At 40.7% G+C, this 17,054-nt stretch overlaps 1 protein-coding gene across 3 annotated transcripts in view; it reads left to right on the top strand.

Moving 5' to 3' along the window:
- The window catches only part of LOC117458110 (actin-binding LIM protein 3-like), a 61,481-nt gene extending 44,737 nt beyond the window's left edge, over positions 1 to 16,744 (top strand). The window contains exons 12-23 of one of the 3 annotated variants that reach the window (XM_034098367.2): positions 1 to 53; positions 436 to 534; positions 2,500 to 2,550; positions 5,023 to 5,160; positions 5,282 to 5,346; positions 5,666 to 5,807; positions 10,766 to 10,795; positions 13,079 to 13,134; positions 13,380 to 13,449; positions 13,616 to 13,623; positions 14,597 to 14,677; positions 15,128 to 16,744. The exon at positions 1 to 53 is cut by the window's left edge and continues 56 nt beyond it. In XM_034098367.2, coding sequence (XP_033954258.1) covers positions 1 to 53; positions 436 to 534; positions 2,500 to 2,550; positions 5,023 to 5,160; positions 5,282 to 5,346; positions 5,666 to 5,807; positions 10,766 to 10,795; positions 13,079 to 13,134; positions 13,380 to 13,449; positions 13,616 to 13,623; positions 14,597 to 14,677; positions 15,128 to 15,241 — 907 coding nt within the window. In that variant the 3' untranslated portion in view covers positions 15,242 to 16,744. Of the gene's footprint in view, positions 54 to 435; positions 535 to 2,499; positions 2,551 to 5,022; positions 5,161 to 5,281; positions 5,347 to 5,665; positions 5,808 to 10,765; positions 10,796 to 13,078; positions 13,135 to 13,379; positions 13,578 to 13,615; positions 13,624 to 14,596; positions 14,678 to 15,127 lie in introns of those variants that run through there. The other 2 variants (XM_034098368.2, XM_071205478.1) reach the window with 2 other exon arrangements.
- Positions 16,745 to 17,054: the final 310 nt, after the last annotated feature.

Raw genomic sequence — 17,054 nt, 5'->3', positions numbered from 1 at the left:
CTCTCCCTCACACAGCCGCCACGGAGGCTCCCCCCTGCATTACAATCTCCCCGGTAATGTGCCCACTCAATGCACCACACACACACAGACACACACATATGTACACAGAAAACAGGAAGTCCCTAACTGGAAAGATGTTCGAGCTCTTTGAGTGTGTGTCATGGGTCCCCTGACACACACACACACACACACACACACACACACACACACACACACACACACACACACACACACACACACACACACACACACACACACACACATACATACACACACATACACACACACACACACGCACACACACACACACACACACACACACACACACACACACACACACACACACACACATATATGTAATTCATCAGTGTGTTCGGGCCATTCTGTTGCTCATGCTTTGGTTTCTCTCACTGTGATTGGCTGCACTGGCTGCAGGCAGTGAGAGTGGCAGGAGTTCACCTTATTACAGTCAGCCCAGGTGTTCCTCACCCACCACCACCTCCTTCCAAGCCCCAAAGCATTTCCATGTGCCAGGTAGGCCGTCATCTACAAAGCTGACCACTAACCTGAAGTTACCAATATCAGATTGTAACCTCAGCCACCCTCAAATAGAGTTTAAAATCGATCTAACCATTAAAGGGGCCCCATTATGCACATTTCAGGTTCATATTTGTATTTCATGTCCTCTACTGTGACATTTTTACTTGCTTTAATTTCAAAAAGGTCTTTCTTTTTCTCATACTGCCTGTGCTGCAGCACCTCTTTTCACCCTCAGTCTGAAACCAGAGCCCAGTCTGCTCTGATTGGTTAGCTGGCCGGCTCTGTTCTGATTGGTCAAAGGCTTAGAGATGTCCCGCCCCTAAGCCTATCACGTATAATGTGTTGGAGAGCTAGCCAAAAGTAGTGCGACACAGTGATGTCATTATGTTAAGGAAGTAAACAAAGGACTACTATCACGGTGTTTCAGGCAGGGGGGGAGCTGATGGGAAATACACTTTTTTCAGACAATTTACATGCATGAAAATCTATATAACACACTACAGGAAAGAGAAAACCCAATAAGCATAATAGGGCCTCTTTAATCATCACAAGTATTTATATTTAGCTAGAACCCTGACCCCAGAACCAGAGTATAGCTCTCCTAACCCACACAACCTCATTCCTTAGTGACTTGTTGTCATTTGAAATAACTATCAGCATAATTACAAGTACTGAAGTCAGTTGTTGACAGAAAATGTATTTATATACATTTATTTTGATAGGATTTTCCATTTTTTTCCCTTTGAAATGATTGGCAATATCTTTGGGTTTTGAATGAGTGAAACAAAAACAACATCAAGACTCTACTTTGGGCTGTTTGGAACTGTGGATGGAATGTTTCACTTTTTAGTTTATATTTCATAGACCCATTGATAAAGAAAACTAATCTTATACAATTTTGGATCCCGAGCGAGTTTCCAACACCATCTTAGCAGAGGAGAAAATGAATCATCGCTCCATAAAACTGTAGAGTAGTTATTTCATTTTACTCCAGCAGGGATCCTTTGTCTGATTTATCTTACTGATCTGCAGCTCTTGTATAACATATGAACGCTGTAATCTAAAAACTAATACCAGATCATTTTATTTAAACACTCCCATCAACTGTCCATTTTATCAACTTAATGCCCCTGACGTTTCAATCTGTCTTTGTTCCCTTCACTTTGAAAGGCCTTTGCTTTTCACTGCAAGCTGTGCATTTGGTTTCCTTCCATCATTCCCTCCTTCCTTTTCCATTTCTCACTGAATGTCCCCTCTCCGGTTTTTCCAAGGCTGTTATTCCTTGCCAGCCCCTGCGACAGCACTCCCTTCATGCTTTTCAACACGGAGCGAAATGTATTTGTTGGATGCTTTTATCCAAAGTGCTTTGCGGTATCACGAGGGCATACAAATGTTGCTCTGATGGCCCACTGGGAGTCAAACCGCTAACTTTGAAAGATTTAGTGCTACACTGTGCGGAATTTGGAAGTATCTATAATGTTTTCTTATTTTAGTTGTTCTTATATTGCAGTAATGTGTAGTAGTGCTTATCCAGCACTCAAAACCACCATTAAAACACAATTATCCCCCAAATATGAGCTACAAGGTAATACTGTACATGCTCCTGTCATCTCTGATTCTTTCTCTCTCCTCCACTTTATCTTTTCCATCCGGCCCTTTATCCACCCTTCAACTGCTCTCCTCCCTCTTCTTTATTCCTGTGCCATCTGCTGCTCTATCCAGTAATAAGCCTGAATCTGTATTAATCAGCCTCTCTGCACGTCAATCAGGTTGTCTGGATGCACGGCCGTATCTCCGCCATGGCAGTTTATTACCCGCACTGTCAGATGTACGGTTAAATGTACACAATTTAATTGGTGGGACAGTGTGAGTAAGGAAGTACAGACTCCTCTCCTCTTCTCCTCCTCCCCTACTCTTCCTTTCTTTCCACGCTCATCCTCTCGTTTTTTCTGTCCTTAGATTCTGAGGACAGCAACATCTACAGGAAACCCCCCATCTATAAAAGAAAAGGTTGGTGTATTCCTCACAATGTCGTCTCCTTTATAGCTTGTGTTAGGCTGTCTACCTGTCAGCCGGTTGGTTGTAAAAGCATTCTCACTATGACACATGCTTCTGTTTGTCTCACTTAATGAATCCGTTAGATACAAGATCTGTCCTACATCTGGTGCTTCTGATGACATGCCATTCTCCTCTACAACAACTCTCAAAATAAAAACAGGCAGAGGAAGCTAAAGCATTTATTTTTGCAATCCTGCACAGGCTGCAGCCATAGTTTACTCCTGTATTTCAAATGTTTTCTCAAATAATGCTCTTTGGTTGACTATTCATTGTCTAGCCCTGGGTTGTAGGGTTTATAGGCTCTAAGTCGTGCCCAATATTTTGATTTGAAGTTGGAAGAAAACTAAAAAAATATTTATATATATCCTTAGATAATTCCATTTTGATATATTCATTGTTTTTGCTACAAAAGGTTTTACTTAGTACAGTTAGAAACATTCCTTCTTTGTGAAAATATTCTTATTACTGTCTAATTAGCGAACTGAAACAATAAGTACGAATGAAACTGTCCACCTGACACTGATCGGATTCACGAGTCACCTTTTTATTAAAGTGAATGTAACTGTAAGTAAAGACACCTCAAAATCAAGTTGCTTAAACATAAATTAAACTTAAACACAGATCTTAGCAGCAGCCCCTATAATTATCTTATTAAGGGGAGTGGCTATCTGCCAAGATGTGACCGATCCATATTCAATGTCATAAGCGTTTCTCCTACATTACATTCACAGTGCGCCACCTGCTTAGCATTACAATCCCTGGCCTTATGTTACCTTAAAAATACAAAACTGGTTAGAAGAGATTTTTAAATGTGTAAAAACAAGAATACTGCATTAGTTACAGAATAGATCAAGGCGGATTGTAGTATTCCCATCACATCACAACCATCATTATTGATTGGAGTCTAAATATGTGTGGGATAATAATGTTACTGTCAGCTGACCTGCATAGCTCTGATGGTGGGTAGACGTGGCCACATCAGAGATGAAACTACAGTTTTAATCTGCGATTCAAAAGGTGATGTAAAACTAAGAGAAGCAATGGCAAATATTTAGAGTGTGTGGGTGATCCATCAGCGCTCAGATGGCAGGTCGGACAGACTTACAGCGCCCCAGAAACAAAATGCTGACAAGCCTCTCTCTTCCGTCTGAGCAGGCAATCTGTGATCTGGGCTCTGTGGGTGAATTTTGGTTTACAGCACAAATCATTTATAGAGCAGTTTTCATATTAAGGCAAAGTGCCATAATCAGGTTTATACGATATATACTTAATGCCATAATGTATGTCAAAGTCAAACCTGGCTGCAGCTCAAATATAAAAGCAAGCGTCCTAATAGCAGATGTAGCCATCAAATGATTACAACTGAACGTTTTATGGTTTTCTTTAAGGTGCCTTTTAATGCTTCTTATAATATTTTAGGTGTATAGATATCACCAGGTTCAGGGTGTTGCTGTTTCCCTCGGCCAAAAACATGTCTGTTTGGCATATATCCTGCATGAGAGTCCCATTTAAACAAGGAAAGATCACCTCATAATCCCTTTCTGAATAAAAAAACACACAAACAGGAGACATATTGCTATTTTTTCTATGTCCAGTGTAAGATCTGATGGTCCAAAGATTAAAGGACACATTCATGTATTCACAGCATCAGTAGAAATACGACCTTTCTTATATGTCACCCTCACGCTCTTTCCCCCGTCTTAACAAAAGCCACAATTTCCTTGAAGATATTGCATCCTTTCATCCTCACAAGGAAATCATCAGCCTTGACAACTTTGCTTGTTTACTGGAAGTTTTGCATCATATCCCATCTCATCATCTCTGACCTCCTTCTCGGTTCCCTTGCTTTTGATGCCTTCTCCTCCTCCCTTCCTCCCCCTGCTGTTCCCCCCCCCTCTCTGTGAGTAAATGCACTACTTTGTCCGTCTTGTTTCTCCTGCATGCACAGCACACACAACCTCAGTTAGACCAACAACAAGCAAAACAAATAATCCATTCCTGGTAAAGCAGAACATTTGTTAACTTCCTTGCATCATGGTTGACTTTTCCTTTCTCAATGCTGTGTTGTTATTTGAGGCATGTCAATTAAAACTTCAATTTTTACCCATTAACTGTGGGGTTTCTTTGGAAGTTCTTTCTTGTCCGATGTGAGGGTCCAAAGACAGAGGGTATTCATATTCTGTACAAACTGTAAAGTCTAATGAGACAAATGTAACATTCGTGATATTGGGCTATATAAATAAACATTGATTGATTGATTGATTGATTGATTGATTGATTGATTGATTGATTTATCGATTGATTGATTGATTGATTGATTGATTGATTGATTGATTGAAATTAGCCTAGCAATGCTTGGGTGAAAAAGGTTTTGTGATCTCACAAATTGTGTTGAGGATTTCTTGTTTATTCCTTCTCCCTCAGACATATCTGCCTCTCCGACAGTCTTTAAGAGTAAGACCAATGAGAACCTCCTGAATTCCAGTCGCCTTTCCACCTCCAACTGCGGCAGCATTTATCACCCGGACTCCAACTACTACCCATATACCGGCTCTCCAAAAGGTTAGGTTCCTTCCTGTTTGAAATAAAAACACATTTCTGCTAACAGACATGCTTAGAAACATCTATTTACTCTTTTACCTCCCATCTCTCTCTGACTTTAATTTCCTCCATTTCTCTCCAGTCTCCAGGGTGAGGAGGTTTTCTGCCGGAGGAGAAGAGGATGGATGGAATCAAAATATAAACAAGGTAAAAGAAGATGAGGTTCTAATGCTTCTCCCTTTTATATTTAAACTGTTAATATGTAATGAGCTAGGTAATTAAATGCCACTTTCCAACCTCACCAGTGGACATGATGCTGCTCCTCCCTCCTTCTTTCTCCTTCCCTATATCCATCCAAACAACAACCATCGCCTTTCCCTGCTCTATTCCATCACCATATATTGACCCCTGCATCCATCCCACTTAACCACCTCTTATTGCTCCATCTATCAATCCATTTTCCCACCTTCTTTTCTGGCCCCTTTATTTAACCCATCCTTCTATTCCTCCTTGTTCCTCCCTGCAGGGAATTGGCAGGATGATCCTGAAGGAGGAGATGAAAGCGCGGTCCGGTTGTCACGACAATGACCAATGGAGCAGCAGGCGCAGTTCCCGCTGTAGCAGCAAGGAGGCGCTGAACAACCTGGCCTACAGCTCTCTCAACGGCTGTAAGTCTGTGGTCACTCAGGAATGTGTGTGTGTGTGTGTGTGTGTGTGTGTGTGTGTGTGTGTGTGTGTGTGTGTGTGTGTGTGTGTGTGTGTGTGTGTGTGTGTGTGTGTGTGTGTGTGTGTGTGTGTGTGTGTGTGTGTGTGTGTGTGTGTGTGTGTGTGTGTGTGTGTGTGTGTGTGTGTGTGTGTGTGTGTGTGTGTGTGTGTGTGTGTGTGTGTGTGTGTGTGTCATAGTGTGAGTTTAAGGTGCACACGTGTAGGCTATGTGTGTCTTCGTGTGAGTTTGCCTCTTCTTAGGGTTAGTGTGTATTTCCCATCAGCTCCCCCCCTGCCTGAAACACCGTGATAGTAGTCCTTTGTTTACTTCCTTAACATAATGACATCACTGTGTCGCGCTACTTTTGGCTAGCGCTCCAACACATTATACCGTATACGTGATAGGCTTAGGGGCGAAACTGTCACGAATCTTATGTTATGTCACGTTTTTATTTTTGTATGTTTAGGTTTGGGTTTATTTTGCTTCTTCGGTTCTCCCTGTCATGTTTTCCTCCTTGTGTATTGTCTGGTCCCTCTCCCTTACCTCATTCACACCAACGGTGTTTCAGGGCCGGTTCGGAGCTGGAGCTTGAAAAGCACCGGGTTTTCCTCTTCACACCGCAGCTCCAGAATCCAGTTCGTTTCAAGCACCAAACAATTGTCCGGCCAGAGCAAAAGCACACATACGTCACGCTTACGTCGAGGCGGGGGCAGAGACAGATCAACTCCTGAACAACAACAAAAAGCCCGCGTTTTATCCAGTTTGTACACAACGATGGAGAAACTTAACAAGAGTTTCAGAGTTTCAGTGTTTCTGCCATAGACTGTATATATAAAGGTTTCTGCTCATGGTGAAGCAACGTGTCTGCGTGTTAAGGTGGAACCTGAGCATTCACGTTGATCACCTCTCATTATAACTCATTATAAATCTATAAAACTATAAATACTAAACTTTACTTCACGTGTTCATTTGAGAACAGCTGTTACATACCTGGGTGAAGGTTACAGTTCATTTAAATGAAAGATACAACGTTACTCCACACTCACGGTTCAGTCCACCTTAAGAAATAAGACCGACCTCGGAAGCAGTTGTGTTTTAAAAAAACCTTTATTGACACGAGTACACTTTTTTATAAGAATATAACTAAACCACAGAAATGACTCCGGAAAAGCTGCAGATACAGTCATAAGAAATGAATGCAACTGATTTCATCCGCGCGGTTTGGCTTTATGAAGCAGGCACGCAAACGGTTACGTCATGACGCAAACGATGACGCAATGACGCATTACCAGTCAGACTCTGAGCAGTGTGAAAAGAGCCAGAGCTAAACCGAAGAACCGGTTCTGAACCTGAAAAGCTCTAGCACGGAGCTTGAACCGGAGTTGCGTTGGTGTGAATGAGGTCTTTCCTCCCTGTCGTTAGTTTCCCTGGTGTGTCTAATGGCGCGTTTCCACTGCAGCGGGTAGCTCGCTTTAAGCGTGCCGAGCCGTGCGGGGCCCGTTTTTGGTTGCGTTTCCACTTGGCCTAGTTTTGGCCCGGGGCTACTTTTTCACCTTTTTTCAGGCCCGACTAAATCCTGGTTCTAGGGCCAGGAACAACCAGGCTGAGTCGGGCTGAGTATGCTAAACTAGAGAGAGAATCGCTGGCAAGGGGGCTACAACTACAACAAGATGAACATATTTGACCGTGATTTAAATGTAATACACGTTTTCAAAATGATGCCGAAGTAACAACATACTGATACCGGTTAGTACAAACCATGAATTAATGCTTTGACAAGTCTGCAGACAGACGGCAGGCGAAAAATCCTTTTAAAATGCGTGTTTTCTAAATATAGCTTGGCTAAGCTAATGTTATATATGCTCCGACCGTCCACACTCACAACAACGGCCTATACAGACATAAATAAACCAGCGACTGTATTCTCCATGACACAGACAGTCTGTGGTTTGTACTTGTTTAACTTTTGTCTAGTTTCTGAACAGATATGAGGAGCTGTGAGCTCTGAGTGCTAACGGCTGTGTTGTTTTTCTGGGGCTCTCATTGAAGATGACGTCACGGCTCCGCCTACACTGCGTTACTATAGTAACTGCCCCAGTTCCTAAACTGTAATGGAAGCGCAGCATTAAAGTGAGCCGGGCCTAATAAGGCCTAACCCAACCGAGCGAGGGCGAGCGAGGCCTGCAGTGGAAACGCGCCATAATTGTCTGATTGTGTTCACCTGTGGCCCTTGTGTTTCTCCTCCCCTGCCCGGCTGTTTCTCGTCTTGTGATTACCCCTCCCTCTATTTAGTCTTGTCTCTTCCTGTGTTCAGTGTTGCTTCGTCTTTTGTTGGTGACTGAGTTCACCGGGGAGTGTTCTGTTTTGTCCGAGTTGTATTCATATCCTTGAAATAAAGGTGTTTATTCTGCATTTGGGTCCTGCCTGCTTCACTCTACCGTAACAGGGACATCTCTAAGCCTTTGACCAATCAGAACAGAGCCGGCCAGCTAACCAATCAGAGCAGACTGGGCTCTGATTTCAGACTGAGGGTGAAAAGAGGTGCTTCAGCCAACCTTTTTGAAATTAAAGCAAGTAAAAATGTCACAGTAGAGGACATGAAATACAAATATGAACCTGAAAATGTAATGTGCATAATAAGGCCCCTTTAATGGTTAGATCGAGTCTAAACTCTATTTGAGGGTGGCAATCTGATATTTGTAACTTCAGGTTAGTCAACAGGTCAGGGGTCAGCTTTGTAGATGACGGCCTACCTGGCACATGGAAATGCTTTGGAAGGAGGTGGTGGTGGGTGAGGAACACCTGGGCTGACTGTAATAAGGTGAACTCCTGCCACTCTCACTACCTGTAGCCAGTGCAGCCAATCACAGTTATCAAAACCATATTCCTGGAGCTACAGGAAAAAGTAGGCAGTCATTAAAGTAACCAGGTGTATCCACTGGGAACCATGAATGTTTTCCAAACAAGCCAAAACTGATTTAAAGCATCATTGTAAACTCTGCTTTTAAAAGTAGTTAATAAAGTAAATGCAGATGTGATCCTTTAAGGTTGTTTGAGGCTCGAGACTGTGTTTAGGTTCACAGCTAAATATGTTATCTGGTTCAGTCAGGTTAATGGTGATGATCAGCCTGCGTTTGTAAAGGTTTGAGATTAGGAAATGCATGTTTTCACCATTTTCCTCGAGCAGTAATCTATATTAGCTCTCTTATTGTTCCCAGAGACAAAAAAGGAGAGACTGTGGAGGTCAAATGGGAATAAAAAAGAGTGTTAACAGGAGAGAGAAGGAAAGAGCGAACGAGATTGAGAGTGAATTTTATTCAAAAGAGTGTCGGAGTGAGAAGCTAGAGCAATTTAGAGCCGTTCAAAGAAGATGTATGACATGAAGCTCCGAGCTAAATCAGGGTCAGAGAGCGGTGGAGAGAGAGAGGGAAATGAGCTCTGTGCACAGTGAGGTCAGACAGAGAGGTGTGGATAATGTGTGTGTTCACTGCTGTGTAATCACTCTGGGTTTATCGTGTCTGCTGTTATTACACTGATGAGAAAAATACTGAGAGGTGTTTGCTCATCTATTCTTCAGAGGAGGTTCATTTCTAAATGGGATGCCCACAGTTGGATAGAAGCAACACAAACTCCTACTAAATAATGGATTGAATGAAATTGCTCCATTCTAGGGATGGTGATAGCAATGTCAGTCAGTTGGGCCACCACTTCAGTGCAGAGAGGAATAACTGATACCATTAGATGAATTGCAATAAAAACGTTCATGGTCCCCTGAGGATAAACTCAAATCACTTTTGTGACCTCCTAATTGTTTTCCTTTTGAATCAATAGGAGTTTAACGTTTTTACTTACATTTGATAATAGCTTAACATCTACGAAACGGATTGGAACACTTTTAATCAGGCATTTATGGTCCCTAATCGGATGAACCCTAATTACTTTTTGGATCCCGTGACTTTTCCTCTAGTGCTTTCATTAGGTTCACCTCTGTCGTTATAATTGAACAATCTCAATAATTGCCATGACACTTGATACACACGTTCATGTTCCCCTCAGGATGAATTATAATGACGTCCATCTATTGACTGGTCAACATTTCAGTGTGTTCAACACTGGTTTACAACAAAATAGCTGTCAAATGAATTACAGTGCCCTTTGGCCTCAGCTGTGTTTTATATTTAGTGCTGAATGGCTATTGTTAGCATGCTAACATGCTAATCCAAGATGGTGAACATTGCACCTGCTCCACATCAGTATGTCAGCATTGTGAATTTACTGCAAAGCACCACTGTGCCTCAGTTCAACCCCTCAGAGCTTTATCATATCATTAGTTTTTCACTTATCAATTAATATAATAAAAAGTTATATTTCTATTTTCCAAATTCCGGCATCTATGTTTATAATTATAATCTGCTGCATTTTAAGATAATTTGTTCTCAAAGTTTGGTGGTTGGTTGCTGTATACATATGCATTTTTAACGTGCGGCTCGATGCTTCATGAATGTGCCCATGCTGCTTCATATTTAATATGATGTGTAGGTCGCGATAGTGATTTGTTGGCATGCTGATGCTGTCAGGGGCATATCTTCACACAGCTGATGTTTTATAGATGTCCCACAACAGCTGGCCTTTTTTATTTCCCTTCCACTAAAAGCTGCCCTCTCATTTCTGTTTGTCCTCTCACTATAACAGCTTTATAATCTCATGTAGTAACTTGACTTCGCTAAGAGCTTCTAAACCAGTATTCAGGAACAGGTTATATCTGCTAATGCTTCTTTGATCATTCATTAGGACTAAACAAAGTTTTGACTTATGATGCAAGAGAAGTTGTATTTCCGAGGTGTATCTGTCATGAAATAATGAAGTGTCTCTTCTTCCTTTTCTTCTTCTTTTCTTTCCTCACTGTTTCTACATTCTCAGCTCCCAAGTCCGTCTACAGTTTAGACAGCGGTGAGTGTGAGAGTGGTTCATTAGTGTGTTTCTGATATCGTATCTCTGAGGTCATCTCAAGGCGACGGCTCCACCGTGGGCTATCTTCCCTCTGATCCTCTCCGTCCTATCTGTTCTGCAGCTCAGCTTTAAATCCGATTGTTATCAACTCTCTCTCTTTCTCACACACACACACACACACACACACACACACACACACACACACACACACACACGCACGCACACAGACACACACACTTTATGTAGGGTTACAGGTGGGAAGATGAATGTCTCTGTAGCTTAGGTCCACGTTTAGCAGCTTTTCTTCAGCAGCAGGCACTGATCCAGGATCACCGACCTGAACCCCTCGGCCATCTGTTTGTCAAGCCACAGTGACACAGGACACTTTTGATTGTAAAGATAATAATAATAATAATATATTTTATTTCTATAGCGCTTTTCTTGAACCCAAAGACGCTTGATAGATAGATAGATGAGTCCTATGAAATCACTTTGTTTATTAAACGTTTGGACTGTTTTTGTTACTGTGATCTCTTTGCCATAATCTTTATAGAACTATAGCTCATACTGTGAAAGAGATTGTCTACTTCTTTGAAGAAAGAAATACATACAATGCATTTTATCTATACTTTTTAGAACCCAAACTGTTAGTAGCATGTCGATTGGTCAGCAGCATTGTAATATTAAAAAATGAAATTGAAAGTGCAACTTTGTACAAAAGTTTCAATCTAATTATTTAGAATACAAAGTAGATTACTTTTCTTAATGCTATATGAAGCCTTTGCCTTAATGGTCGTTGTTGAAAGATATACATATTGAATGAGATCAGACCAACAACAATAAAGAGTATCAAATCCGCGCATCCCTAATCCTAACTCAATAACATCCCAACTTGGCTTCAAATATGTTTTTGGACACCATCTAGACAATTCTTTTGCCATGGATCGTGCCATTAGAATAGAATAACTGATAAAATGATTGAACAAATTGCTCCAAAACCTTAAGAGCAATGATTCAAATGGCAGCTGAGACTATAAACTAAATAAATATAAACTTGCTAAGGCAATTTGTTTTCACACTGTTTGGCATCAGGGCACAAACATATTTCTGAGACACGGCATGAGTTATCTATTCAACTGTATCTCATTTTGTTGTTGAAAGAGTGTTGTTGAAGGAAAATCCATTATAATGTCAGCGTCACACACACTCACACAGCTCTACACACCAATAGTTTTCACTGCATCAGGGTGTTTTGTCTCGGCTCTTTGACATCGCTGTGTAATTTAATTCCATTGAACAACTGCAGTGAACAAGAGAGAAGGACAGGAAGAAGAGAAGGAGGGAGGAAGGGGAAGAGGAAAGATGAAGGAAGAAGGAATAGTGAAACAAAGATGTGAAAGTAGAAGTAAGAGAAACGGAAAAATTACTTGAGCTGATTAGTGTGACTCCACTGCCATCTGCTGCCTCACTGCATTAGTGCACAACACAAATACAGGACGCAAGGAGGATGCTGCTGGTTACCAACGGTTACAATAGAGATGCTACTATGCTGCAGGCGTGACAACAAAAGGAAATGCATATTTAAAAAAGATTCATGAAATCAGAGTTTTGGTAGGGTTTTATTGGTAAAATATAAAATGGTGAAGAGAATAATATCTCATTCTATTTTATTTATTTCTATTAAGGGAGTAAATGTAACAACCATATCACATAACATAACACTGGCGCTTCTATTGGCTAGCGCTCCAACACATTGTACGTGATTTGCTTGAGAAATCACAGCAGAGCCGACCAGCTCAACCAATCAGAGCAGGGTGTGGTCTGGTTTCAGACAGAGGGTGAAAAGAGGTGCTGCAGTACAGGCAGTATGAGAAAAACATGTCACAGTAGAGGCACAACATATATATATGAAACCTAAAAATTAGCATCACAGGGCCCCTTAACAATTCTAACCCTCTGGAAACTGCCTGTTTATAGAGGTACTGCACTCCCATTCATCAATTACATTACATTACATGTCACTTGTTAGACACTTTTATCCAAAGCGACTTACATACAGTCAGTACTGTGGACAATCCCCACAGGAGCAATTTGGGGTGAAGTGTCTTGCCCAGGGACACAACGACATGCTGACTGCAGTGGGACTCGAACTTGCTATCCCCTGATTCGAAGTCCATCACACTACCCACTGAGCCACAGCCTCCTCTCCAATTGGGTGTGTTAGTATTATTTTGCATAATATATGTGTTTTTTATGGTTATGTGTTTATATTTGTTCTTCCAGACTCATGCATTGCCAAATCATCCTCGTTGCCAGGCTACGGAAAAAATGTACTGAGGGTAAGCAACCTATCATGTTAACTGTGTGTGATTTCTATGAGTTTACTTCCTGCGACAAAATAAATCAGTAACTGACTACTTCATATTGGTATTATATTTCTAATTGATACATTATTATACAGAATTCCCACTGATGGAACTCTCTATAGATGTAATATTTTATGATTTCTTTCTGCTTTGCTAGATCCTTTCCCTTTATCATCTTCTTGCTGCATGTTTGCTAAACTGCTCTTGTTGTGTTCTAGCAGCCTGGCAGTGCGGGTGCAGATTATTACCAATATGACAGCAGTAATGCAGTTAATTGGCAGATCAGAGGTAAGCCTATTGTACACTTGAAATCTCCTTATCCTCAGTACTTCTAGTTTTCTCCCAGTGCATGTTATTAAGACTGTATAGAATGATTTAAAAAAACCAAAAACAAGAATCAACAAATGCAGTTTATGTGACTGATATTGTAATTTCTCTCCTCCTTTTCTTGTAGAATACAAGGTAAGAAAGCCAACCATTACTGAGCTACAAATAACGTTCCGGATCAAAAGTAACAGATAAGGATGATGTGTTGCCTTTTTAAAGTTTACAGTAAACAGCCGTCTGATTGTCACGCAGTAACACTCATTTTATTAACAGCAAAGTTAACATATTAAGAGTATTTATATTTCTCACTATTAAGGAAGAATATTCTATTATCTTTTTTATTACTGCCTTTAATGATAGTGAAAAAAGACTGCAACAAATGCTTAGTTGCACTGACCAATGTGTGCAATTAAGTGTAATGAGTACAACAACTCTAAAAACAAGTTTAATTTAAAGAGTCCACAGACTTAAAACTATGTAAAGCTATATGGAAGAAGAAAAACAAGCACATTTCAGCAGAAACATTGATGTTTCTTAATCTGTTACTCAGTGGTTATATACTTATATCTGCATGAATAATTACCCGAAACGAAACAAAGAGACTTCATACATTTTTCTAATACATTTTAGCCTCTGTCATTGTTGTTAATGCTGCTGTTTGCCACTAGATGGTGACAAAGATCAAGAGAGTCTCATGTGAATGATGTTGTCAATACACTTCATCTGTAAACAATTACGAATGACCTTATAAGTGAAAGTCCTTGGAAGGAGCATCTGAATGCAGTTACATTTACAGTTTCTGTCAAAGGAACTTTGCCGAGTGTTGGTGCAGGAAGCTTGTAGGAATGGCAGATGTAAATGTCATTGAAACAACCCCTCAGAAGTGTTGACGTGCACTTTTTAGAAATAATTTCCTTTTGTTTGTGTGTGTGTGTGTGTGTGTGTGTGTGTGTGTGTGTGTGTGTGTGTGTGTGTGTGTGTGTGTGTGTGTGTGTGTGTGTGTGTGTGTGTGTGTGTGTGTGTGTGTGTGTGTGTGTGTGTGTGTGTGTGTGTGTGTGTGTGTGTGTGTGTGTGTGTGTGTGTGTGTGTGTGTGTGTGTGTGTGTTAGATCTACCCATACGAAGCCCTAATAGTGTCAGTCAGAGGGCAGCAGCGCCTCCCGAGTGACGTGGACCGAGCCAGACTGGAGGTAAACCTCTATACGCGACGCTTTAACAAAATATACTTTGCTAAATGTCTTATATAGATGGACAACAACACAGACAGACTGACATTGCTATCTTTATACTCATGTCTTCAATATTTATTGTCAAACTTCTGAAACAGACAGAAGTAACTAGTCAAATGTAACCTAAATACATTTAGTTTACAGTTGTTGAGAATAAATGTGTAATTCAATGACAGTTACTTATATACATTATATTATTTTCAGTTAAACCTTATAGGCCTATGTGGAAAACAACATTCATTCTGTTGGTCTGTTCCAATATTAAAGTTATTTTGAAGAACGTCTCTCATTAAAGTTTGACAGTTATATGAAGTGATAGAGATAGTTACTTTACAGGTTATCCAGTAGTCTGTAACTTAAAGAATAATAATAATAACCTTTCAAACACTGATCATTTCCTCTCCCTCCCAGCGTCACCTCTCCCCGGAGGAATTCTTCAGAGTCTTTGGGATGGCCATGTCTGCCTTTGATCTTCTTGTTCAGTGGAAGAAAAACGAACTGAAGAAACAGGTCCGACTCTTCTGAGAAAATGAATCCATTAGAACTGTTTAACCCTAATACAGGACCATCGCCAACTCTGTGTGCTCTGGGAAATAGTCTCTGCCTGCTGACCCCAGACAGTGGAACAGAAACGGGATGAAATACAAGTCTGTCCTCCCTTGAGGAGGCAAAATTAGAACCGTTGGCCTCCTGATCTTGTTTGTTCTTGTTAAGCAATACACAAGGCAGCCAACTGGCCAAAAGGGAAGGGAAAACTGAAAGGAGGGGAAGGAAAACTCGAAGGAAAGGATAAAACCTTTGAGAGTCAGCATATGGGCTGCACTGGATCTGCATAAGACAGAAACTTAATGGAGGAAATGTCTGCCTTTCCATTTTTCTACCAGCAGATGTCAGTGTGTTAATAGTGGCAGTATCATGGGGACCAGTTGGACTGTAAACTGGCTACTTCCTACTATACTGAGGGTCTGCCACACTGCACCAAATGTACCTCCATGATGAAAATTAGGGAGAACGTTTAGGAAGCCGATATGATGCTTGGAAGACAAACTGGCATACTGTTGGAGAGAAAAAGGATCCAGTTTTCTCCACTCAGACACTATTGTCAGGCACTCATAAATCAATGACAATAGTTGTGTTCACATTAGATTTAGATTAAGAGAGATTTAATACTGGCCTATATTTGTTAATTTGATGTCAGAATTTCTTGAAGCCATATCAGTGTTTAACCTAAACACTCATACTTTAACCTAAACACTGATTCTTGAAGCCATATCAGTGACAGACTGTACAGTACACTGAAGTGGTGCTAAGGTTTAGTGTGAATTAACTGTGTCATTGAAATCAGGTTTAGTATTATACACTTAAAAAGTAGACATCTATGTTTAGCTTATTTTATTTAACTATATCAGCTTTTTCCAATTCATACTGTATACGTGCAGCACTCGAGGGGTGGCTCAGAATTTCAGCTGCTGGATTACATTTAAGCCAGACTGAAGTGTGTGTGTGCGTGCGTGCGTGCGTGTGTGCGTGTGTGCGCGTGTGTGTGTGTGTGTGTGTGTGTGTGTGTGTGTGCACAATTAAAGCAAATGACTAATTGAGGTTTTCATGGAGGATTATACAGATCCCCTATTTAAGAGAGAAAAACAATGCTCGAGTGGAGGAAGGAAAAAGGAGAGATGAAGAACGGAGAAACGGCGGAAATAGTAGAGGCACAAGGAATATAAAGAGAAGAAATACAAAGAGAAAAATAGCAGTGACAAAGAAAGTGTATTTAACAGTTGACAGGTGTCCCAAAAGGAAAGGATTTATGTTAGGGATAAATAGGTGGGAGGAGAGAAACTGAGCTGAAATAGATTTCATAAAAACAGAATGTGTTGGATAGATTATGATTGAATGTAAAATATGAGATAATGCTGTTATGTGTGGCTGTGTGTTTGTGTGTGCGTTTGTGCAAACAGGTCTTCAACCCTACGTTAAAGCACACTGTTTGGCACTGACAATTATAATTTGCAAAACCTGGGTCTGTCACTGCAACTGAATAAATGATTTTTAGCATCACAACTGCCTCATTTTCATTTTTCAAGACCCCTGGATCTACTTGATGATGATTTGGATGGTGTGTTTATTTCAGACTGGTAGTTTTTTTTCTTTTGATATCATTGGGCCAGCTGTTTCTTGAAAGAATTAGGTGCAACTACTCTGATATAATGCATTTATTTTTCATCATCATGACATTACATCTATTATTACTCAAGCATCAATGTGAAAGTGCTGTTTTACTCTTGTTGAAGGTCATGGTGTACGTTTATATAAGGTAGGTACATATGTAAAAATGAAA

Source organism: Pseudochaenichthys georgianus, chromosome 14, assembly GCF_902827115.2.
Source record: "Pseudochaenichthys georgianus chromosome 14, fPseGeo1.2, whole genome shotgun sequence".
In the NCBI taxonomy this organism is placed as follows: domain Eukaryota; kingdom Metazoa; phylum Chordata; class Actinopteri; order Perciformes; family Channichthyidae; genus Pseudochaenichthys; species Pseudochaenichthys georgianus.
The sequence above is the reverse complement of the archived record's forward strand: the minus strand, read 5'-3'. Positions and strand labels throughout refer to the sequence as shown.